Raw genomic sequence first — 24,662 nt, 5'->3', positions numbered from 1 at the left:
ATTCCTCTTTCTCTAGTCCATTTTATCTGCCTTTCTAGTATTCACGTAGTTTGGACAATGGCAACCAGGCTCTTCTGTCTGCACCACCCCTCTGTGACACTAGGGCAGTTCAGCCAATCCCTGCATGGGGTTTCACCTCCAGCCCAAAAACCTTTTAATGTATTATAGTTCCGATTTCACCACTATAAAGATACACATGAAATAACAGCAGTGCGTTCAAACATTTTATTTAGCCAGTATGCTAAATAACTGTTCATCCTAACAACTGCAATGACAGTTGTTAGGATAAACTGAAACACACACTAAAATCCATGACTAGTTATCATAGTTGAGCATCACAGCAGAGCCTTCTATCCATTAACTGCACAAAAACTACACAAATCTTCTTCCACCTTGAGATGCTTCTTAATGCCAAATGCCTGCCTTGGCCCTTGTCTATTCCTACTTACAAGGAAGTAATTAAGAAGAGTTTTCACATCCCATTTAAATTATGGCCAACCAACAAAAGATTTGTTCCCCACCCACAAGTTGATTCTCACTCTTGCAATAAACCATGAAAAATCTTCACACAGCAACCTCAACATGTGAAACTACTATTATCGTCAAGCAGCTGATTACTGCAATTAGAGTATGAATATCGTAATAGGAAAACTTGCCCTATGTCAGTAATAAATCCCAAATGGATTTTAGTCTCTTAGCACAAAGGTTCACATGTCCCAATATGTCAGATTCCATACTTACTTAAAAAAGAAAGAAAACTATACTGCCTTCCATCCTATTTAGGATTTTAGGGGTGGTGTACAACCAATTGTATCGCACAACAAATAAAACAGATAAATATTTCCTTAGTTGTTCTTACCTTTTCAATTTTCTCATCCAGCATTCTGAAGAATTCTTGTTGGCTTTCAGAGATGTGCATGCTGAAATATAGAAAGAACAGTGCATGGACAGCCTCTGTGGTATTTACAAATTGATAGAGTTCACTACTAAAAAACTTTAAAAACAAACAAACTAACAGAACAGCTCTTACATCAAGCTTTTAGGCTACCATTTTCAGAAAAAGAGCAGACAACTCCAACTCTGTTCTGGTCCATTTCTGTGTCAATGCTAGCATGATTTTTATACCTAATGTATAAGATGCTCCCACTACCTTTCCTATGTTTGATGGATGTGCAAAAGATGCATTAATTCAGCATTATAGCTAGTTACCCACGCATATATGCCCCCCTTCACCTTTTCATAAACAAGCTTGACAATCAGTCGTTTGATAAACTAATGCTTTCGGTGATTAATTGGCAACCACATTTAAATCAGTAGGGGCAAAGGTTATTCTGTGTTAAGCCTTTGTCTGTTTAATTTTTTTACACTTATCTAATGAGTTTCTTTAATAGATCTCATTAGATGTTTTAATAATGCATGCATTTTAAAATTCAAATTAACAGCCAAATTTATCAACTAAAAACATTTACTCAGTTGATAGCCCTATTTAAACACCCACACACAAAGTTCTCAGTGCTTCTATTCTCCCTGCCCCCTAATACAAGGTTTTGAGAGGGTGGGCAGCCTTTTGCAGAACCAGTTTCTTTGAGAAAAGTGAACATTAGAGATCTGGGGTGATTTTGTAATATTTGTTCCTTCACAAGTATACAAGATGAGTAAAAGGAACAGATAGGTACTCCAACCAACAGTCTTAGGCCACGGCTAGACCAGGCCTATATCCCGGGATCATCCCTGTGCATCCAAATGACACACAGGGGATCCTGGGAGCAGGCAGGGATGACCCCTCCATTTGCCTGGGATAATCCTTAGGTCTAGCTAAGTCTTTAAAGATGCATTAACCTTCTCCCAAAATGAACACTTGGGTTCCAGAGCTTTTGCTGGTTACATTCCAGCTGCAAAAGGTATTCTTCAGCTCCTGCTCCAAACTGGAGTGTGTCCATGATATAGTTAAGAAAATATATTCTAGTCATCAGTGCTGATCAAAGAACACCGTTAGATATTAGCTAACCAAAAGCCTTGACTGTCCTCTCTTAACACAACACAGTGGGCTGGTTCATATGATCAAACATCCCTCTGTGTGCAGGCGGTCTTTTGAAAATTCACTGCCTGGCTGCGGTGTTTTATGCTGTGAGAACTTGGGAAGAGGAGGTAGTCCAAGAGTTAAACAACCCTTTCCAAACTCAGTAACAGACCATGGGTTATGCAAGGGTTGTTTAACCCTCACACAATCCCCGCTGCCTGGTTTTGCATGACATGACAGGCCAGGTGGTGAACATCCAAATTCCACCAGGCACTCCCTGCAGCCCACCATGGCTTAAATATTTTGATTGTGTGAACAGGGTCCACAGCATTCCCATTAACAGTACACTCCTCGACACAAGGACATTTGACTAAGAGAAAAATAGATCCTGATGGTGCCTTCTGTTTGGCCAGTAATTTGCTTACAGTAGTTTTAAAAGGAACTCTCAAGAATAGGGCAAGAAACTGAGCAGAGGTGGGTACCAGAAAACATGACTGTCCCTGGACCACTACAGCATACACCAAGAAGCTGCATAATGGCACACTTGAATAGAAGGGACAACAGTTACGGCTACATCTCTGCCATAGAAGAGAAGGAGCTAACCCAGACTGGTAAGTGCCCAGTACTCAAATTCTGAAAAATGCCTAATTTTTAGAAGGCTACCAGGAGGGAGCATGCTATGGCTAAAATTTGGGTGAGACCAGAGTTGGAAACTGTAGATTTCATTAAGACTTGCCCCACCTCCCACCCCTCCCAAATAATTTTGACACCATAGGTGCCTGTGTTGAACACAGCAATTTCACAAAGCAGCCCACAGAACCCAACTAGGTATTTGTAAGAGCAAAGCTGGCGTGATTTAGAGTTTTACTCTCAAAGATCCTTCTGTAGAGTCCAGATGTAGCACAGTAACTCTTCACATTATATTCATTAGAAATCTCTGGCCTACACTGACATTTCCCAGACCAGGTTCCCCATCCCCCACCCTCCTTCACTTCTCTCAAGCAGAAGGTCAGGCAATTTACTTCCATTAACGATGCAGTACACCATGGGGCCCAGATCGGTGAGACTATGTTTCACAGTAGTGTGCAGGATTGAGAAAATACTATTATTAGTTGTTGGCAAAGTGCTGTCGGTGCATTTGCGCGGTACAGGACACAAGACGACAGACCCTGCCCCAGGGGAGCGTAAAAGCTGAACACGCACAGTAAGGTCAGATGCCTTCACAAAGCCAGAGGACACAGGAGGCTTGGGATATGTCCTGTGCATTCTGTATGCACACATTAGATGCCCCACTTATGAAATTTACAGAAACCTTTAGAGTTTGGGGGTGTGGGTGGTTTGTTGGTTTTAAAAGTATGTGGCACATTGGGATATGGGAAAATCTGAACTCTAGAATAAAAGATTCATAGACAGCAAGCAACTAAATGGCACAGGACCAGTTTACATGCCCACACTCTGTGTGGCCAGCTCTTTCTCAGTCATACATACATGAATATAAATCTATCTATCTATCTATCTATCTATCTATCTATCTATCTATCTATCTATCCATTCTATTTAAAAAACAGGGCTGTGTGTATGCTGTCATTTTGTGTGAGAACAGAAAACGTGCAGAATGTGCTATTGGGCACAGAATTCAGCTTCCTGAGAATCTTAGCTTTCTTTTCGTTAATATTAAAAAAGCAAGTTTCTAGCCTTTATGAAACTACGCTTAAAAGTGGGCTTAAATCTGCTTAAATCTCAGAAGACAAAGGACAAGATTTCCAGTAGTTGGGGACAGGACCGCAGCACTCTGTATACCTCTTTGCTCTTTCTAAGGACTGGCAAATTATGCAAATTAATAAAACTCACGTACAGAGTGGGACATGCAACAAATGTTGCACTACGTAATGCCACCAGCCATGCCCTATTCCAGGATATTCCATTCCATTCCCCACTCCCAGTTTTCTGGTTTCTTGCCCAACAGATACCCAACATTGGCCACTGAGTATGCTCAGTCCTCAATGAGCTCAGGGGGAGGGGGCTTTTGCCCCTTTGGATTTCCCCCTCTAAATATTTTTAGTACTTCTGCAAACCTTGGGGATCTTCCAAGAATACCTCTGTACTTATGTTTCAACGACCCTGTTTTGAATACAATCCTGCCAACACCCATCGACTGAATTTGCTATTAGAGGCAGTGATGATACAGAATAAGATTATGGAAAAGATATTTGTCAATCACACTTCAATTCTTGTAAAGCAGCCTTCCTCAACCTGGGGCGCTCCAGATGTGTTGGACTACAACTCCCAGAATGCCCCAGCTGCTGGCTGGGGCATACTGGGAGATGCAGTCCAACACATCTGGAGCGCCCCAGGTTGAGGAAGGCTGTAGTGTTTCTCAGTGGTTAATAAACATTTTCGCATGCAATTTCTCAATGACATGTTATGCACTTACACTGGTGAACCTACTATCAGAACAAGCACTGAGAGTGTGTGACTGCTTGCTCCTAAGCTTTTACCAGGAAAACTCAAGTTAAGCAAAAATCTGGGCCAACTAGTTATAAGGGAAGAACAATTTCCAGGCCTTGTTATTTTTAAAGAAGAAAGCTACATCAAAGGAGGGCTTGATGAAATCTAAACTCCAAAACTATTAAGTGTGTGTGTGTTTTAGAACACACTTGTCCACACATCTAAATTAATATTTTTATATTGTGGTAGTGTATTCCCTGGAAAGAGCAACAAGTAAAAAGGGCAGTTTTCTGCTCTGAGGAGGCAACAGGGAAAGTAAAGTAAAGGAGCAGCAAACAAGGGATAAATGAGGGCAATTGAAGTTATTCACACTTGGGATGCAATCCTAGCTAGGCATGTTTAGACAGAAAAAAGTCATACAACTCCCAGCATTCTGGGTGGTGAATGCTGGGAATTGTAAGACTTTTTCCTGTTTAAACATTCTTAGAATTGCATCCTAAGTGTGTATAACTTCAATTGCACCCCTAGACTTCCTCTCCATAAAGTTCTGCAGGTACCAAGTGGGAAATGGTTAGTGTGAGCAAGGCTGTGCACCAGCAGCTCTCTCCATGATCACAGCACCACTTCTGTCATTTGCTTCTACCCTTTCTCCATGAGGTAGTCATGCGGAAGCATTCTGTAATACTTTGAACTTGCCCTGAGGCAGTTTAATCCTTTTTTAAAAAGCACTTTTTAAGAAGCCTAATTAACTTGGCTAGCAAATTCCAGCCATACAGACATATGCCCTAAGTTCTCTCCTTCTCAGATCAAGCCAAATGGAGAGTAATAGAGACATGATTCTGATATGCCATTTATAAAAGGTGATGTGGCAATTTCACAGCAGCTGATGGCCTGCTTGACATGCAGAGTATGATAAGACACAGTCAGAATGCCCATCAGACAACTTGCTTACCCTATAATATCATCCAAGACAACAACAATACAGGATATGAAATTCAGTCTGCTTCTGTAACTCTCTAGGTGCCGACCACAATAAGGTTTGTTCATAAAACAAAGGTTTCATTTTTAGGAAGATTTATTACAGGGATGTATCATCTAATTACTAACGCATGTAAGCTGAAAAGTTCAATAGTACACTTGTGATACTAAATATCTGCAGAGTGCCATTATTATAGCCCTATCTATCTATCTATCTATCTATCTATCTATCTATCTATCTATTTCATTATTACACAATTTCATTTTTACAACAATTTGAAGGGGGCAAAAAGGAGAGAATGAAAGCAAAGAAGTAGCACAAAAAAGTCTAAAAATTATTTCCTTGAAACAGTATCGTAAAGGTTAGCTATACAGTAACAACAGTTGGCCTCTCATCATAAGGTTGAGTTTCAATACAGTTTTGAGGATTCAAAAGTAACCAAATATACTGTAAGGAGATTTGGAATTGGTCAAGATGAATCCTCACACTGAGCACTAAATATAACAGGGCTACATGGCTTCCTTTATGTGTTGCTGTCAAAAGACCTCATGGTGACAGGTCTTTGTTTTCTTGGTACTAAGGGAGAGTGCTGATATTATTACATCCTTGGCATTCCAGCTTCTCCAGGTAGTGAAAACTCCAGGGATGGAAGCCTGACTCAGGGGTTTGGTTTCTTTGGAATTAAATTACTCAAGATTGGTGCTTTATGACACAAACAGGCTCTGTTCAGAAGACACCTTAAACACCTTTTTAAGGTATATTATATTTACTGTTGTTCCCCGCCTCGATCAAAATGGAGAGGTGGGTAAGAAATATATTATTATTATTATTATTATTATTATTATTATTATTATTATTACACCACAACTTTAACCATGGTGCTTAAGGCCAAAAGCCTTAACCACCATGGTTAAACCCATGGTTTAAGGTGTCTGCTGAACAGGGCCACATACAGAATGAACATAAGATGGAGGCTCACAGCATTAACGTTCCAACAGATTCTACTTCCCCATTAGATTTCAAGGGGGCTGCCACTATGTTCAAGTGTACATAGGATTGAGTCCCAGGTTCCTTAGGGCAAGAGCTTCAAACTTTTTTAGGTGGAGGAAGGTACATTCTATAACAGGACAGATGTTTTTAAAACTTGTATCTTCTCATCAATCTATTAAGCCCCAACAAAGAAGGGAGGATAAATGTGAGCGGACACGTCAACTAGATGCTAGAAAGATGATCCTTAATCTACCATTAGAAGACGAAACAACGCCTTTGAAGCACTTTCAGGAAGTGGCCAAGTAGTCACTTCTGAACCAACCAAAGATGTAATTCTCAATTACCATTAGAAGTATTCTGGAAAACCCTCCCTTGTGCGGTTCGGGAGGCAGAAAATGTAGTAACTTTTAAATGCCTCCTAAAAACATATCTTTTTAAACAAGCCTTCCCTGGACTGTAATTTATTCTGGTTTTATGTGATTTTAAAGTTTTAAGCTGAATTTTATGGTTTTAGTTGTAAACTGCCCAGAGAGCTTAGGCTGTTGGGCAGTATAAATATGTAATAAATAAATAAATATTCTTATTATAATCAACTGCTGCAGTATATCTTCACTTTCTAGCCAGACCTGCCCTCCCAGGATATTCCTATCCATTCCATCCCCTGCCCCGACTTCTCATTTCCCTTTTCTTTTTCCAACTGAAACTCAACATTCTGTGGTTACTGAGAGCTGGGTTGTCTCTTCAGGATTGATAGCGATGACGTTCTGTCAACCTCTCTCCTGAGCATGCTCATAACTTCCTCGTGTTTCCCAGCGGGCCCATTTTTCCAGTGGCTCTATTTCTTCTGGCACTCATCAGTTAAGTTTGCTATTAGCAGGAATGATTAAACTACTTTATCAGTAACCTTAATTGTTTGTTGAAGGTTTCTTTGCCATTATTTTGTAACTTCTTTTTATCTGTAACCAATCATTTCATCTGCTCTTTTAGAAATAGAAAAGCATGGTATAAAGAGATATGGGATATTGCTATTAATGATAAGTTAACATGTAGCATTAAAGTTAAAAGAGGATTATCGAATAGAAATGATTTTGAAAATATATGGGGAATATTTTTAAATTTTGTTTCAAAAGAGTCACTACAATTCTGGAAGGATGTATAATTAGGCAGTTTAGTTGGTCCCTGTGGGTGTGAATGTGCACTTGATAGTATTATTTGTTGGATATGATTGTGTGATCACTTAGTGTTGGTTATATAATTTGTAAGTTATGTATTTTATAGTTTATATGAAAATTCAATAAATAAATTTTAAAAAATAATAGAAAAGCATTTGGAACTCTCTATTTGGCTTGATTTCAACTCAGGCAATTCTAGGAACAATTTATATACCCAAAACGGGGGACGTGCATTCAACAAAAAGTGATGTCCGCAGGATTTTTAAGTCTACGGATGCAATCCTATACCTTTTTAGACAAAAGTAAGTCCTACAACTCACAGCATTTCCCAGCTCATATGTCTGGCTGGGGGTACTGGACATTGTTGGGACTTAGTTCTGTCTAAACATGAATTGGATTACACAAGAAATATACTCTTTATTTAAGAGTGAAGATCATCCAAACCAGCCCTACAAGTTTTAAAGCAAGGGAATTAATGAAGTATGATTTTAACTCACAAAAAGTCTGTTATTATCCTAAAGCCACAAAGCAAGCTAATTAGAAGGCAACACACCAGCTTCCAATGTTAGTTTAAGTGCCAGGTCTCAACCCCTGTAAAACGTTTGACTTGTAATACAGAGGGTGCTTTAGCTATGGAGGTAATCATCAGCTCTGTTACAAGTAGGAAATGGAGGAAGGCAGAGGTGTGTAGAACACTGATGATTTCAAGGAGGGAGGAACGTAATGCTATTGAACTCTCTTATCTAAGGATTGTTGACTGCTTCACAGTTCATGGTCAAAACCTCATCATCAAGACCATCCTTCTGATGTTGACAGCCTGGGTCCTCTACATCTATGGCCTAATTCCCACTGAGCTGATAAATCTGTGCCTAGGCACTACCAATTCAGACAGCAGGTGGGAAATCACATGAGTGAATGCTCCTCCATGAAAAAAAAATCGCAGCACAAAAGAAACTCACAACTTGGGGAAAACACTACACTGACATGGGATTTTGGCGGGGTGGGGGGGAGAGAGGGATGGAGGAGCATTCAGTCATGTGTTTCCCCCTCCTACAGTCTGAATGTATACAGCCCCAAACAGTTTTACCACTTCAGTGAGAAGTATAAGACAATGACTGGGTTCAGACAACACAATAACCAACTGTGGTTAAAATAGTTAACAGTTAGTTATTTAACTCACTGTGGATTATCATGTTGTGTGGAGGGAGTTCTTTAACCAATGGTTGGTTATTTGACAGAAATAACCCATGCAGAGAACCAATTCTGTGCAGAGTTGGTTATTTAACCCACTGTTGGTTATCATGTTGTGTGGCGGCCACCGCTGGTTATTTCATCAGCCACTGAGTCATAAGGCAAGGGCAGTCAAAGCAGTAGCTGCCACTCTAGCCAAGCTGGCAGGATAGTTTTTCAGCAGCAATGGCTGATGTGATTCTAGCAGGAGGGCTGGTGGGGGAGGGGGAGAAAGGGCAGGGGATGAGTGAGTGAACTCAGTGTGGACTAATAGTCAACTCAACGCTGATCTTAATCCACACCACAGTTGATTATTATCATGTTGTGTAAGGAGAACCCCCTAGATAAACAACTGTTGAGCTGATTATTACTCCACTGTTAATGGTCGTGTTGTCTGAACACAGCCTCTGTCTGGTCACATGCCCCCTTGCATGTATTCTTGTAACTGCTAAACCATTATAGATATCGATAAATGAAGACCCCTCACCCTTCCTGAATAATGCAATTCGTAGGGAAGATCTTGGCAGAAGACTTGTTAATAACAGAAGTGAGAATAGTGGCAAGTGAGAGAGGGCCTTCTCGGTAGTTTCCTTCAGGCTTTGGAATGTCTTTGGTCAGATATATTGGTGCAATTTTGGCTTACTAGAAACTGTGCAAAATTTTATTTGTTCCAGCAAGCTCTTGGCAGCTGGTGTTTTCTCACTGTAAAGTTTTGTCACTGCATTTTACTAAGTTAAAATTCCATTTTAATTGTTTCAGATGTTTTATATTCTTTTATGTGTTTTACATTATTCTGTCAGTAGCCCTGAGTGATTCTTGATGGGATTTTTAAACAAGCAATTTGCCAGGTCGCCTCTGGCAAGTAAAAACTGTCTCCAGGTGATCACGCTACAAAGATTTCTGGGTGCTCTCCCTATTAGGCCACAAATATCTAACATTAGAAAGTGTAGGCTTGTAAAAATGTTTGTGGGCTAAAAACATTTGCAGCCTAACAGGAAAACATTACTTGCACAGTGGCCTTTGACAGACTAATTAATTAATGGTGTATATAAACAAGCAATAGAAGTGATAAAGGAGAGCAACTAGGGATATAGGAGCAAGCCCCACCCTGATCATTAACTGGCCACCTTCTAGTGTTCCGTTCAAACATTTAAACATCTTGGGCGTGGAAAAGTGTTTGAAAGAAGCAAGGCGGTGATTCCAGGCAGGCTAGCAGAAAAGGTACAGAGTGTTCTGTCTCTCCTCTGCCAGTGCACTCTATTTCTATGCTGTCTGCAGAGATGGCTTTCCCTCCTCCATAACCAGCATAGAGTTGTTTTCTGCTCCAAGGACAGGGAGGAAGGCCCCTCTGTGCCAGCAGTGGAACAGAAGGTGGACTCCCCAGGAAGGGATGCTCAAACCTCCATAGGTAACCCCTTGTCTTTACCCAACATGTGCATTACTGCCAGGTATAGATGCTGGCTATGCCAACCCAGTGAGAGAAAAGTCCATTTCGTATATACAGAGGGGTTCTGCTCCCCTCTAAGCAGCCTAGTGTCTCAACACCTATTCCAGAGAATCAGGCTCTAGGGTCTGAAACCAAATTTTCAAACAGATTTCAGAGCCCAACAATACGGCTTATTTCAAACATCCCTCCAGATCACGCCTCAATTTAGAACCGATACTCTGCTTTGTTTTCTATCTGCTCAGTACTCCAGTCTCAAGGTGCATTTGCCCCCAGAAGCGAAACCATCGATGTAACTGCTATTCACCCATCTCCAAGCCATAGCTACGTTTGAAAGAACGTATTCTCCCTTATGAGCCTGCCCGTGCTTTGAGATCTTCTGGAGAAGCCCTTCTTTCAGTCCCACCATCTTCACAGGCGCGCTTGGCGGGAACATGGGAGAGGGCCTTCTCGGTGGCTGCTCCAGTGCTCTGGAACTCTCTTCCCAGTGAAGCTAGGCTGGCTCCCTCCTTGATGGGCTTTCGGAAGCAAGCTAAAACTTGTTTGTTCCAGCAGGCCTTTGGAGAATAATCTGGCCCCCCACCTATGTTAATGTCTTATAATTTTGTTGTGTATTTTAAACGTTTATGGTTTTGTTTCCCTCGCCCGCCCACCCACCCCCATGTATGTTTTAAACTTTGTAAGGCCGCCTTGAGGCCCAGCATTGGGCAAAAGGCAAGATACAAATAAATATAATAATAATAATAATAATAATAATAATAATAATAATAATAATAATAATAATAGCTATCACAATGCAAGCTCAATGCAAGCTCAATAATCAGCAACTCCTGATTTGCTGATTATTTCAAGTATTTCCATCTCACTTCACTATTTTAAAAAAATAGTGAAAGTTGCCAACAGCACAATATTAATTTAAAGAAACAAAATAACTATTTAAATATAAAACAGCCAATCCCCAAATAAAATGAAACAAAATGCACAGTTATTAAAATCAGCAATTTAAGTATGTCAAAAAAGTTTGATAGTATTTGTGGGGTGGGGGGAAGAGAAGAGAAATGTGGGTGGAAAGGAGAGGAAATACCACTCTTGGGTAGAAAGATTTATATTAAATGTCATTTTATTTCATTAATATAAAATAAAAACAAATGAGGAGACTTACTTTGCTCTAGGTTGATGTACTAATCCTGGAAGTTCTTTATTAGGCTTAAGTCTTACATGTGAACTGGCACTTTTTTCCTGGAAAAAAAAAGAGAGAGAAGCAGACACAGTCTATTAGGATTTCTTTAAAAATTGTTGTTGTTTATTCGTTCAGTCGATTCCGACTCTTCGTGACTTCATGGACCAGCCCACGCCAGAGCTTTCTGTCGGCTGTCGCCACCCCTAGCTCCCCCAAGGTCAAGTCTGTCACCTCCAGAATATCATCCCTCCATCTTGCCCTTGGTCGGCCCCTCTTCCTTTTGCCTTCCACTTTCCCTAGCATCAGCCTCTTCTCCAGGGTATCCTGTCTTCTCATTATGTGGCCAAAGTACTTCAGTTTTGCCTTTAATACCATTCCCTCAAGTGAGCAGTCTGGCTTTATTTCCTGGAGTATGGACTGGTTTGATCTTCTTGCAGTCCACGGCACTCTCAGAATTTTCCTCCAACACCACAGTTGGAGGAACTATCTTCCTTCGCTCAGCCTTCCTTATGGTCCAGCTCTCGCAGCCATAGGTTACTACGGGGAATACCATTGCTTTAACTATGCGGACCTTTGTTGTCAGTGTGGTGTCTCTGCTCTTAACTATTTTATCAAGATTTGTCATTGCTCTCCTCCCAAGAAGTAAATGTCTTCTGATTTCCTGGCTGCAGTCAGCGTCTGCAGTAATCTTTGCGCCCAGAAAAAGATTACTGCAGACGCTGACTGCAGCCAGGAAATCAGAAGACGTTTACTTCTTGGGAGGAGAGCAATGACAAATCTTGATAAAATTTCTTTAAAAATATGGAACATTTATTTGCCATTAAATCACAACAGAGTAATAAAGAGGCCCTGTATAAATATAGCAGTTTAAAAATGCAGGACGAGTGGTCAAGTATTACAATGTGCTGAGCTATGACAAACCAGCTCAAAGTTCAACATCCTGTTTGAAAACTTGTTTGAACACCTGATTCAAAGTGTTAAGTTTGCCCTCTCTCTCTCATAAAGCCTAAAAGTGCTGCACTCCGAAAGAAGTGCATTTCTTTCTGCCTTGAAAGAAATGCTAATATAATCTGATTATATGACAACTCACAAAACACACATATACACACAGATCTGGTTTGGACATAATTACAACCCAAAGTATGGGTTGTTGCCTTACCCAGATTTTACCCTAGATTTGTCTGCTGATGTCAGTTTCTCCCTCCCAAGGTCATAGCTGTGTCTATGGCCTCAAGAGGGGGAATCCGAAATATCCTATGATCACAGGGACCATAGGATTGCTCTGCCCGTTATCTTTGTGTAGGAAACCTTGGAGTGTGTGTGGGGATATGGTGGTGCAATTCAGCAATCACATGAGCCCCAACCTGAAGTCTGTTTGGTATAGTGCAAGCAGATTTACCATCTCAGCAGGTACTAGGCCAGAGTCTCACCATTTGGATCCCTTAAGAGCTTGCTGCTTTTCATTAAAAGAAGCTTTTGAATTTGTGGAAATAGAAGCTGAGTCGCTGCACATAGATAATTCCACCACAACAGTGATCATTATAATAATTACAGGCTTCCTCTTGGTGACCGACACCTTCTAGGGATGCAAAATCACAGGTTGAAAATAAGGGACTAGGTTTCAGATAAGCAGCACTACGGGGCTGGCTTTGGTTCAAAGCTATCAGTCTTGCCAGACCTTTCCACTCATTCTTCAGTAGTACAATACAGAGCCTCAGAATAAAGAGTGCAGCCCATCTGCTGAGTTCTCTTGATCCCACAGGGCAACTTTTAATCTTGCTTTGTCATAGTTATTTCTGGGTATTTTTGTCTGCCGACATGCATAAGCAGATACTGCTGTCAAACTGAGAGGGAAGGAGGGAGGGGAGCAGAGAGAGCTAATCAGATTGGAAGGGCCAGGAGATGCCGGGAGTGTATAAAGCAGAGGTATAAAGTCAGTGTCCATTCGTACACATCCAGGTGGTGGGTTTTATTCTTGGTCATGGACCAAATGAGATAACTAATTACTATAACATTATCTGAAATGTATCTCACTGCCCCACATGGCTGGCTTACAAATGTTGGAAACCATAAATAAAATAGAAGTAAGACCTCAGAAGTAAGCACAGGGTTGCAGAACACTTCTTTCCAGTTTGCTGTTTAGACTTTTTTTTAAAAAAAAAGCTTCTGAGTGACCTCACTATTAAAACTCAGTTCTATGTGTTTTTACTCAGAAGTAAGTCTCTCTCTGTTCAATGGGGTTTACTCAAAGGTAAGCATGCATGGAATCTTAGTATAAATGCAGCTGAAATTAATGGGATTTACTCTTGAGTAAGGAAAGCAGCAGATCTCTATTTATGAACTTGGACATGCACAGTTTCGCATGATCAAAGTAAAGGAAAATCGATCCTTCACAAATGCAAACAAGTGGACTTTTCACATTAGTGGACTATCAGGAAAAGGGTTTAAGGGGGAGGGAAATTTTTAAAAAATCATAAAAAATAAAGGAATGAACCAATCTGATTCAAACTTGGCATGCTGAAAGCCCTCCTTAAGAGCTATCAAAGTGCTAACTTTTATCTCTTTATCTTTAAAAAAGAGGAAACTGCGGGCAAGAAGAGTGCATTTTCCACGTTTCTTTTAAGGTGAAAATGTACCCCTGGTCATGTCTACTCAGGGCTAAGAACATAGAGTTAAATGGGACGTCTCTCCCTCCCCCTTCATGGTTGAGTGGAGAACTGCCCCGCCCTCCTCCGTTGTTAGTGAGACCACCCTTAGACACACATACCCCCAATAAAGATCGGGATAGTCACACAGAATGCAACGACAGCAATACGCGGGAGGGAGGAGCACATTTATTTCACATGAAGGGGGGGAAACCAGACTTTCCCTGCTCCAAAAAGAAATGAAACATGGTGGTGAAGAGGCAAGATGATCACAGGACAGGGATGATGTCATGTGAGTACTGGGCTGCAAAACTGCATACCAGGCGTGCCAAGTGTGCGATAAATCGCTGGTGTGATGGAGCTCTATGGAAACTTAACTATGTTTTGGCATGATTTTTGGATGGATAACTAATGATCCTCGATTAGCCAGCAAACTGAAGAATCAGAAAACATTATTTAAACTGTGTTTACAAACTGTGGCTTGTGTCATGAGTTGGTGTGATAACTGGCAAATCTTTGCTCCTCCTCTGGTGTCTGCTGCACCATAGGAAAAAAGAGAGTTCTAAGCAGACTGAAAATGAACATTGACAAAGCCGCTCTAAACTAGCCTTCCCCAATCTGGTGGCCTCCCAATGTTTTGCACTACAACTTCCAGCAAACCTGAGCATTGACCACGCTGGTTGGGGCTGATGGGAGTTGAAATCCAAAATATCTGGAGGGCACCAGAATGGGGACGGCTGCTCTAAACCATAGCATGCCTGAACATTTGATAGCTCAAAGAATGGTTTGTATTCTAAGCTATAGTTAGCACAAATCACGCCAAACCCTCATATCTGAATTGAGCTTTTGTATTTATAGCTGTCACATACAGAGCACTATCCAGAGACTACCGTGGACAGACTTAACAAAAACACATTAGTAGCTAAGTGCATCTAAATTTATCTAGCAACTTAAATTGTGTTGTCTAGTAGCAAACAAGGCAACCCTCTCTCTATTTTCCATCTGTTACTCAGCTGGATTAATAAGCAGCAGGAAAGGAATTTAACAGCACAAATAAAACTGAGCCTAATCAAGACTTAGGCCACTCACTTTTAAGCTAGTAGGTCATAGTGTTTATGTAAGTCATACTTTATTGCAAGTGTGTATTCATAGAAATTCCAAAGACTCATTCATGAAAGCAGGAATTTTTTTTTGCTGGGGGGGGGGGGGAGATATCGCTGCCAAGTATACACAAATTAAAGGCAGATTTATTACAATTTGTATCTGGTTTCTAGTCCCAAACAGTATTTGTCCTTTATCCTAAAATGCTATGAATATTTTAGAAAACACAATCAAGAATTTTCCCCATGGTTGGCGAACACTCATCTCTGGTGCTGGGCATCAGTGACAAAGTTTCACTCATAATGGTTTGACTATGGGCTCATCTACACCAAGCAGATATTCCACTATGAAAGTGGTATGAAAGTGGTATATAAAAGGCAGGAGCCACACTACTGCTTTATAGTGGTACTGAAGTACACTGATGGGATCCATGACACATACCATATACTACTTTCATAGTATTATATCCTGCTTGGTGTAGATGTGTCATGGGCCCCAACAGTTGTCAGTTCACTTCATTACCACTATAAAGCAGTAGTGTAGATCCTGCAGCGCACTTCATAAAGCAGTAGTGTGGCTCCTGCCTCTTATATACTGCTATCATAGTGGAATATCCTGCTTGGTGTAGATGAGCCCTTTGACATTTTATAACTTAACCAGCTTCATTATTTTTTTCTAAGACCCTAAACCCTCATTCTTTTTTGGTTGTTATTATTTATGTTTTATTGAAAGTATTTCTGAGATTTTTAAAAATAACAATAGAACTCCCCCCCCTCCCCACTTCTACAGTTGATGGTACAAGGTTTATAACAATAACCCTCCATTTCCTATGTTTCCTTCCCACTACCTTTCCCCCTTTAGGTCACTGACAACCATTATGTTCTTGTCTTATATATTAAACCTTTTACAGTTATCACTTTTCACATAATACCTATCATGGCATTATATTTTTAAAAAGAAAAAAGAAAGAAAGTAAAACAACCGGGGGGAGAGGAAAGGTGGAATTTGAAAAAGAAAGATAAGGGGGGAAGAAAGCATGGTATTGATGGTGCAGAAGTGTGGGTGCCAAACCCCATTCTAAGTGCCAGTAACCCTGTTCAGACGACACACTAAGCCACAGTGGTTAAGCACTTTGAGTTAAACGTTATGGCTTAATGAGTTATGTGAACCATGACTTGGCATGTCGTGTGAACGATTCATAACCATGGTGGCTACATAACCATGGTTTAAAACACATTCACTAACCATTTGCTGCAATGACTTAGCGTGAACAGGCCCTATATGTCCATGTTTAATTTACTGTCCTCCTGCCAATATCAAACAGTAGGAGGCTGTCACGGTTCTTTTCCTCTGACTAGAATTTTTAACTTCACAGATACACATCATCCATGCTGCATCCTTTCCTGTTGAGCCTTTCACAAGCCCCTTCCTTTTACAGCCTTTCTGGGGACCTGTCAGTCAGCCATTAGACCACACCACCAAGGGAGTGGGCACTTCAGCCAATAGTGCCAGTTTTCTCTGCAAAAAGATGAGACTTGAATCTTCAAGCCAATTCAAATCTTTCTCTTCCCAGCTGGAATCTATTCCTGACACTTCAGTAAAGTAAGTTGCATATTGCCTGGAGCTCGCCCAGAAGGCAAGTAACGTGCAGCAGATGCCATTTAGAAATCCTTTGAAATGGCTTGATATAAAAGACTCTTTGAATAACTTAAGTGCTGGGGAACTTGCCTGCCACCCCATCTTCACCAGGCAGCACAGAAAGACATCTTTGCCTAGGTAACTCTGAATTTGCCCCATTTCTATGCCTTTCAGACAAACCTGCTACTACTTTCTTTTCTTGGGTATGTCATGTCATCCCTAATTTCCTCTAAAATAACATAACTTTCCTTTTAATTGCAATCCTATGTCTAAAGCAGTGGTGGGCAACACCCCTTACCCTGGCCCTACCCCTTTTATTTTATTTATTTATTTATTATTTACAATATTTATATAGTATTCCACATCTAGACAGATTTCAGAATGGTGAACAATAAAAGATAAAAAGACAAGAAAATAATAGAACAAAACTCCATAAGAAAAATTATTATTTTTGAAAACAGAATACTGATAAAAACTGTGGCTGGTCAGTCAAGGAAGACTTCCTGAAATAAAGATGTTTTCAGGAGGTGCTGGAAACAACACAGTGTTGGTGCCTGCCTGACCTCCAGAGGCAGGAATTTCCATAGAAAGGGGGCCACCACAGTCAAGGCTCTTCTCCAGGTGGACTCCAATTGGGCAACTGGGCCATAGGTCCGGCGGAACCACCAGGAGCATGCCCTCTGAAGATCTCAGTGACTGGGCAGGTTGATAAAGCAGAAGACGCTCTCTCATGTATTTCCCCCAATCATTTGGTGGTTTCCCGCTGGAATGTGGCCCCAGGATGCTTTTCCAAAACTGAATTCAGCCCTCATGCTAAAAGAGGTGCTATACCCCTTGCCTAAAGTAACACTATTTTGTGAATTTTTGAACATTTTAGGGGAATTGCCTGAGAAACAAGGCTAGGAAGTCAGTCAAAACAAACAAACCAAATCCACCCTTGCTTAGCCCCCAGGCTCTGTGACAACTCCTAACTAGAAAAATGATTAAAAATGTAGGAAGGAGTAAAGTGCTTTGTAAGGAGGGCAACTTCCCCTGACCACTTTTTGAACAGGAGAAACAGATGTGATATGATGTACTGGTCCACTCCTACATTTAACTTTTCCAAACTGTGTGTAATCTCACTGACTTCTGATGGCTGCAAGAACCAGTGTGGTCCATTGGCTAGAAGGTTGAACATGGGTGCAGGTGTTCCAAGTCAAAATCTGCACTCAGATATGAAGACCACTAGGTGGCCTCAGACATTTTGCAGTATCTCACCCTAACCTACCTTTATATTTACAGAATATAAAGAGTCCAGAGTGCAACATCCTGAGCTTCATATGTGCCATGCCAGAGCTGATTAATAAAATTAATAATAAATAATGGTCAATTGCAGTTTTCTGGCTACCCTTTCTCGACAAATGACAGACGTATTTCTTGTTCACACTATATAAACCACAATTGTTTCCTACTAACCCTGACTGAGCATCGGGGCGTTTTAATACAGAATGAATCAAGCATACTTCTAAATTAAACAAACTTGCAAACAAGCCACCAAATTTACCCAGAGAAACACACACAAGGAAACCTACTGTGACACCATCTTGCTCCATGTTTTGTTAATTTAACACATCATAAATCAGCCCTGAAAATGGCATTTTCCTGTATTCTATAGGCTGTAGTTACCTCAAATGCCAATCATAAAATATGTTGGCTAAGCTCCAATGGCCTACTTGGGCTGCACTGATGGGCTCAGGCATACATACCCAAGGGAATTTTTGATTCTCTGGGATCAATCAACAGGGAAAACATCGCAGCGTTGATTGTTTCCCCAGCCCCAGTTGTGTGGGGGTGGGGAAAACAACCAATGCTGTTTTGTTTCCCCTACTCATAGTCCGTACCCTAACTTTTTCTTTGAATAAAAGCTTTCTTCGTCCCCAGCCTCACCACAAACTGCATTTGAAACTCCCTTAGGTTTCAAAGGTAGTGTACAACATGACATAGTGGCTTGATGCTCAAGATGTATAACTCCTCAGCTCGACCTTCAGTTGGTTCAAAGTTCTTGACCTTTGCAATGGGGCCTTCCAACTTAAGCAGACTTAGTCCAAAGAAGTCAGACGTTCACGTTGTAAATAAAAAATAAAAGGTTTTTAATAAAGTTTTAATGGCCAGAATGCTGATGCAATTAGGGTGAGCATATGGAAAGGAGGACAGAGCTCCTGTGTTTTTAACAGTTGAATTGAAAATGGAGTTTCAGCAGGTGTCATTCATATGCATGCAGCACCTGGTGAAATTCCCTCTTCATCACAACAGTTACAGCTGCAGGAGCCCTGCCTTCTTTTGTATATGATGTATAGCTTGAAGTCCATTGATCCTAATGCATGTAGCATTAAACTATGATTTAGCATTACACGAAAAAACAGCCTTTAACAACTATTGCATATATATGAAACCTTTGGAAGAAGTTATCTGGAGTTTTGGGGTATGGTGCCACCAGTACGCTGATGACACCCAACTCTACTACTCCTTTACACCCAATTCCAAGGAAGCAGTTTCAGTGCTAAACTAGTGTCTGTCAGCAGTAATGGACTGGATGAGGGCGAACGAATTGATTCTTAATCCAGACAAGTCAGAGGTGCTCCTGGTCAGTCAAAAGCCAGATCAGGGAACAGGGATTCAGCTTGTGCTGGATGGGGTTACACTCTCCCTGAAGACACGGGTCTGCAGCTTGGGTGTACTTCTGGATTCAGCCCTGAGCCTGGATGCCCAGGTTTCAGCAGTGGCCAGGAGTGCATTTGCACAGTTAAAGCTACTGCGCCAGCAGCGCCCGTTCCTAGAGATGTCAGACCTGGCCATGCTGACACATGCCTTAGTTACATCCCAATTGGATTACCGTATTTCTTCGATTGTAAGACGCCATCGAATCTAAGGCGCACACTAATTTCAGTGCCACCAACAGGGAAAAAAAGCTTTGATTCGAAGAAAAAATAAATTTCTCCAATCAGCCAGCAAAGCAATTTTACGGTACATACACGCAGCGGAGGGGGAGAGGAACAGGGAGCGAGACACAGACACACGCGCGCGCACGCACACGCATAGAGGCAGGTTACATGAATGGGAAGCAGGAACCAATCGTCCCCTGCCTGGGAATGGACAGCCACACATGCATTCAAAAGCTGGTCTGCACCATTCACACGGACGGGAGGGGGTGGGCGGGCGAGCCCAACCAGCACTGCTCAGGTGATTCTTCCGCTTCCCATCTCCTTAACAGAGGCGAGGCCAAGCTCTTTGGAAGCTCGCTGGCCTGCCGGAGCTGGGGTCCCTCCCAGCCGGCTCCCGGCGGCAACGTTTGAGATGCTCCGAGACGTTGCCCCTCTCCCCCCCCCCCGCTTCTCTCTCCACTCCCTTCTCTCTCGCTCGCTCTTCACCCCTACCCTCTTTCCCCGCCTGTCCCGCTGCAGACTCGACAAATGTAATTACCGTATTTCTTCGATTCTAAGGCGCCATCGAATCTAAGACGCACCCAATTTTTAGAGCTGTTACTTTAGGGGAAAAAGTGCGTCTTAGAATCGAAGAAATACGGTACTGTAACGTGCTCTGTGTGGGGCTGCCTTTAAAGAGTGTTCGGGAACTTCATCTGGTTCAAAGAGCTACAGCCAGAGTGTTGACTGGGGCTGGTTACAGGGAGCATACACCTCCCCTGTTAAAACAGCTCCACTGGCTTCCAGACTGTTTCCGGGCACAGTTCAAAGTGCTGGTTATGCCGCTCGGGTCCAGGTTATCTCAAATACCATATTCTCCCATATGAGCCCTTCTTTCAAACCCAACACCATCACAGGCGCACCTGGTGGGAACTTGGGAGAGGGCCTTCTCAGTGGCTACTCCATTGCTCTGGAACTCTCTTCCCAGCAGAGCAAGTCTGGCTCCCTCCTTGATGTGCTCTCGGAGGCAGACAAAAACGTTTTTGGCAATTAATCTGGGCCTCCGTCTGTGCTAAGGACTTTTAACATTGTTATGTATTTTAAATGTTTTAATATTGGAATATATTTTTAACTTTTGTATATTTCTTTTCATAGGTTTAAAAATGTATACATTTTAAATTTTATAAGGCCACCTTGAGGCCCAGCATTGGGCAAAAGGTGGGATAATAATAATAATAAATAATAATAATAATTCCAATCCTAACTAGGTTTACTTGGAAGCAAGGTCCAGGGATTTCCTAGTATGTATGCAAAAAATTGCAGCCATGGCTGCATTAGGTATTTTAATATGCAAAAGATTAAACATATCCTCAGTTTAAACTTTATTCTCAGAACAATTAACTTTTTTTAAAACACCTTTCCTGACTTTTAGTCAGGAGAAAAGTTCAAGAATGATATGTCCCTAGAGATGAACTTTGCACATGAATAAGTGAGGGCAGTACTCAGGCCTCATTGGAACATACGTTTCCTTGAAAATTCTAGTGAATAGCCAGATGCCTTTGGAAGGTCAGAAACATGGCATGGAGGTGATGGCTAGCGCCTGTTTGTTTCCAACATCAGGCAAACAGAGTTATGCTACCTCTGTTGGGTCCCAGCTAACAGCCATTTATTAATGCAGCACCAAATCTTATCTCATCTCAAAAGTAATGCTTTTGGGACGAATGGGGGCAGGAATATTTTCTTTTAAAAATAGGGCATGACAGATACAAGACTAGGCTGAATGTTTCTCTCTAGCATGCTGCTGCTTCTTTTTATGTGAGCAGAGATATTTTTAGATGGGGGAGCATTTAAGCAGTTTAAGTCCAAAAAGGGGCTTGCTATTTGACAGTACTATCTGAACAAGACTTTTGTTACTTTGGAGGAGGCATTTATCCTTACAGTGCAATTCTATACATGTCTACACAGAAGTAAGTCTCATGGATTCAGTGAGGCTTATTTCCAGGTAAGATAATAATGCAGCCTTACTTGCATAAAAATGCTTCCTATGCTACACCATTCTCCTGGGGCTTATTCCCAGATTAGTTTTATTTAGGATGACAGCATCAAAATATTTTTATCAAATTAATTGGGGCAAATTAAATGAATTTTACAGCTTTGTCTTGGGAAGAAGACAGTCTTGAAAGTTGGCTAAGAGAAATAAATCAATAAAAATAAAGAGAAACTAATGTAATTATTTATTTAATCTAAGAGGTAGGGTACAAATTAATGGAATATTTTTGTTTGGGGTGATTTTGATGGGAAATTAATTGGTTTGCCTTCTGTGAAATTTATATTTTACCAATTATCTCTAAATTTGCATATGCACATATAAATTACCATTTTCAAATGGTGTGCACATGATGATGCATATTCTTTCTTTTTTTTTTTTTTTGGTGATCCAAAAGCACCCGGGTACCCTACAACCCCACCACTGATTAACTGATATTTCATGATTTGGTCTAATCCTTAGGTGGATTATAAGACTACCATCATATCTTGGCAGAGATTTCCACAAGCTAATTATGCACTGCATGAAATAGTTCTTTTGTCTGTCCTAAATCCACCTGCCAATCAGCTTCTTTGGATGACTCAAGATCCTTCGCAGAAAATACTCCCACCTCCCACACTGAGAATTCTGCTTTAAATGTCTTACAGTTCAGCTTAAAAATACTTAGTTAAATTCTGATACATGCTGTTCAAGAAAAGATATAATTCTGAGCTTAATAGTTGGGTATTCTGATTGCCTATTTCATTAAATAGAGTTTTCTAAGATCATTTCTGATCATTTTACCACACACACCTCTGTTATTTGAAAATTATTCATGTACAGACTCAAGCCAACATCAAAGCCAAAATGATTATATTTGCTGGATGTGTTAATTATCTTTTCACTGCACTAGGGCAGCTTCATTCTGCCAGAATTTCAGAGTATTAACAGACAGTAGCAACTGTATGACCAGGTGTTATTAGTAGAGTAGCAACCACTAACGTCACTATAATTAAGTGCCTGTCAGTGTTTTCACTACAAGCCAATTTCAAACACATTTATGAACTCCACTTTCAATCATTCTCTCTATAGACCAGCTTTGGAGGACAACTTTCAGCATTCCTGACCATTGGCCATTCCAGCTGGGGCTGATGGGAGGTGAAGTCTCAGGATAAGCCACAACTGCCTCCCACAAAGGCAATGACCTATCAAGTGTGCCTTATAAATATTTCACCTGCTATAGAAGTATTATCAATAATTTACTTACTCTTCAAATAAACATTACGCTGAGGAAGTTTGTTCATTGTGAAAAAAATAACCATTGTTTAGCACAGAATGTTAAATCCCCTCATATTACATTCACAAAGGTCATTTGCTGGTTAAAGAACATACAAAGTCTTATACTGAGTCAGATCATTCGTTACTCCTGCTGATGGGTACAGACTGTACTGGCCTTGCAACAACCTGGTGCCCTCCAGATGTGTGGGGCTGCAATTCCCATCATTCCAGATGTATGGGAATGCAACACCCATCATTCCCAGCCAGTACGACCACCATACTGGGGAAGACTGGTCTACACTGACCGGGAGCACCTCTCTCAAGTTTCAAGCAACGTAAGAACCATGCTGCTTAAGATCCTTCTTAGTACTGTGGATGCTGGAAATCCAGTCCACATGCAAAGCACAAGCTGTTTCACTGAACTCCACTCCCTCCAACTCAAAACGCAATAGAAAAAGCTTCAACATTCCAGACCAAACTCCTTAAGTCGTTTTCCTTGCAACTTTGGCATTACATAAAAACTAGTGACAACAGGATGATCTAAATATAGATTTCTGGCCTTATTAGATTCTATTCCCACTTCCTTCTCTTAGTTTACGCGAGCAATTATTTTGTTCTAGTAATTAAGTTGTCAGCCTGCCAGAAACATATTCATGTTATGCAGGGCCACATCGTTCATTTCCTACAATCACAGGCAGTACAAAACAGCTGGAGAGCATCGATTATGCTGCAAACCTATAACAAAGTGGTATTTAGAGGCGTTTGGTGGTGGGAGAATAAATTCAGGTTATCATGTGACTCTCCAATTTAGGACCGGAATTGCACATCATTTCCCAAACTGGCAGGGAATGTATATGCACATACACAACCAGAGGCGCTATTACTATATTCAAACGTCCTTCTCTCAAACAAACCCATTGAAAAAGACTGGAGTCTGAGCCCCTCCCAATGCAAGCATGGAAGGTAATGATTATTTTACAGTACAGATGACGTCATGTAGACGCCTGCACACACAGCCATGACATGAGTCGATAGACTTTGGTACTGCTCCACTATCGATGCATATTTTGCCCTGGGCTCCCAGAAAATACATTTCATGAACTGCCATTGGAGTGAAGCCTTTGCTTTTTTCCTTTTTTTTCTTTTTAAAGAAGAATACTTCGTAATTGAGGCACTTCAGGCAATAATGGAGCTCGGCCCGTTCATTTTACTAGATGTTGCACAGCTATTGCCTGCAGCATCTTGCTGCTGCAACACAAAAAGCACTTTAAAATATGGTTTATGGTGGCATTCTGTATATTGGAGAAACAAACAATTCCCCATCTCCCTTTCCCCTACCAGACCAAGGTTTCCATTACAAGCCAAACAAAGAACTGCTTACAGATTTCAAAAACAGGAAACAGATTGGTAATGTTTGTGAGACTGAGGTCTTTTATGCACCTAAAATATCAGAATGCCTGAAAGCATGAAAGGGAAAACAGAACAAAAATAGAAGCACTTCTGAGTCAAGGAGTCAGAAAATCCCTATAATGTCAACTTTGTCCTTTTCTTTTAGCAGAAAGGGACTGTGTGCTACTGCTTGCAGACAGCCAAGCTTTATTTAAGCCACAT

At 41.1% G+C, this 24,662-nt stretch overlaps 1 protein-coding gene across 2 annotated transcripts in view; it reads right to left on the bottom strand.

Annotated features, from left to right (window-relative positions):
• C1H1orf21 (chromosome 1 C1orf21 homolog) overlaps nt 1–24,662 on the bottom strand; it is a 147,752-nt gene that overhangs the window by 12,799 nt on the left and 110,291 nt on the right. For both annotated transcript variants that reach the window (XM_063134685.1, XM_063134693.1), the window contains exons 4-5: nt 11,446–11,522; nt 860–920 (exon numbers count right to left, since the gene is read on the bottom strand). In XM_063134685.1, coding sequence (XP_062990755.1) covers nt 860–920; nt 11,446–11,522 — 138 coding nt within the window. The remainder of the gene's footprint in view (nt 1–859; nt 921–11,445; nt 11,523–24,662) is intronic.

The sequence above is a fragment of the Elgaria multicarinata genome, chromosome 1 (assembly GCF_023053635.1).
Source record: "Elgaria multicarinata webbii isolate HBS135686 ecotype San Diego chromosome 1, rElgMul1.1.pri, whole genome shotgun sequence".
In the NCBI taxonomy this organism is placed as follows: Eukaryota; Metazoa; Chordata; class Lepidosauria; order Squamata; family Anguidae; genus Elgaria; species Elgaria multicarinata.
Note: the sequence above shows the minus strand (reverse complement) of the source record. Positions and strands in the feature narration are given on the sequence as shown.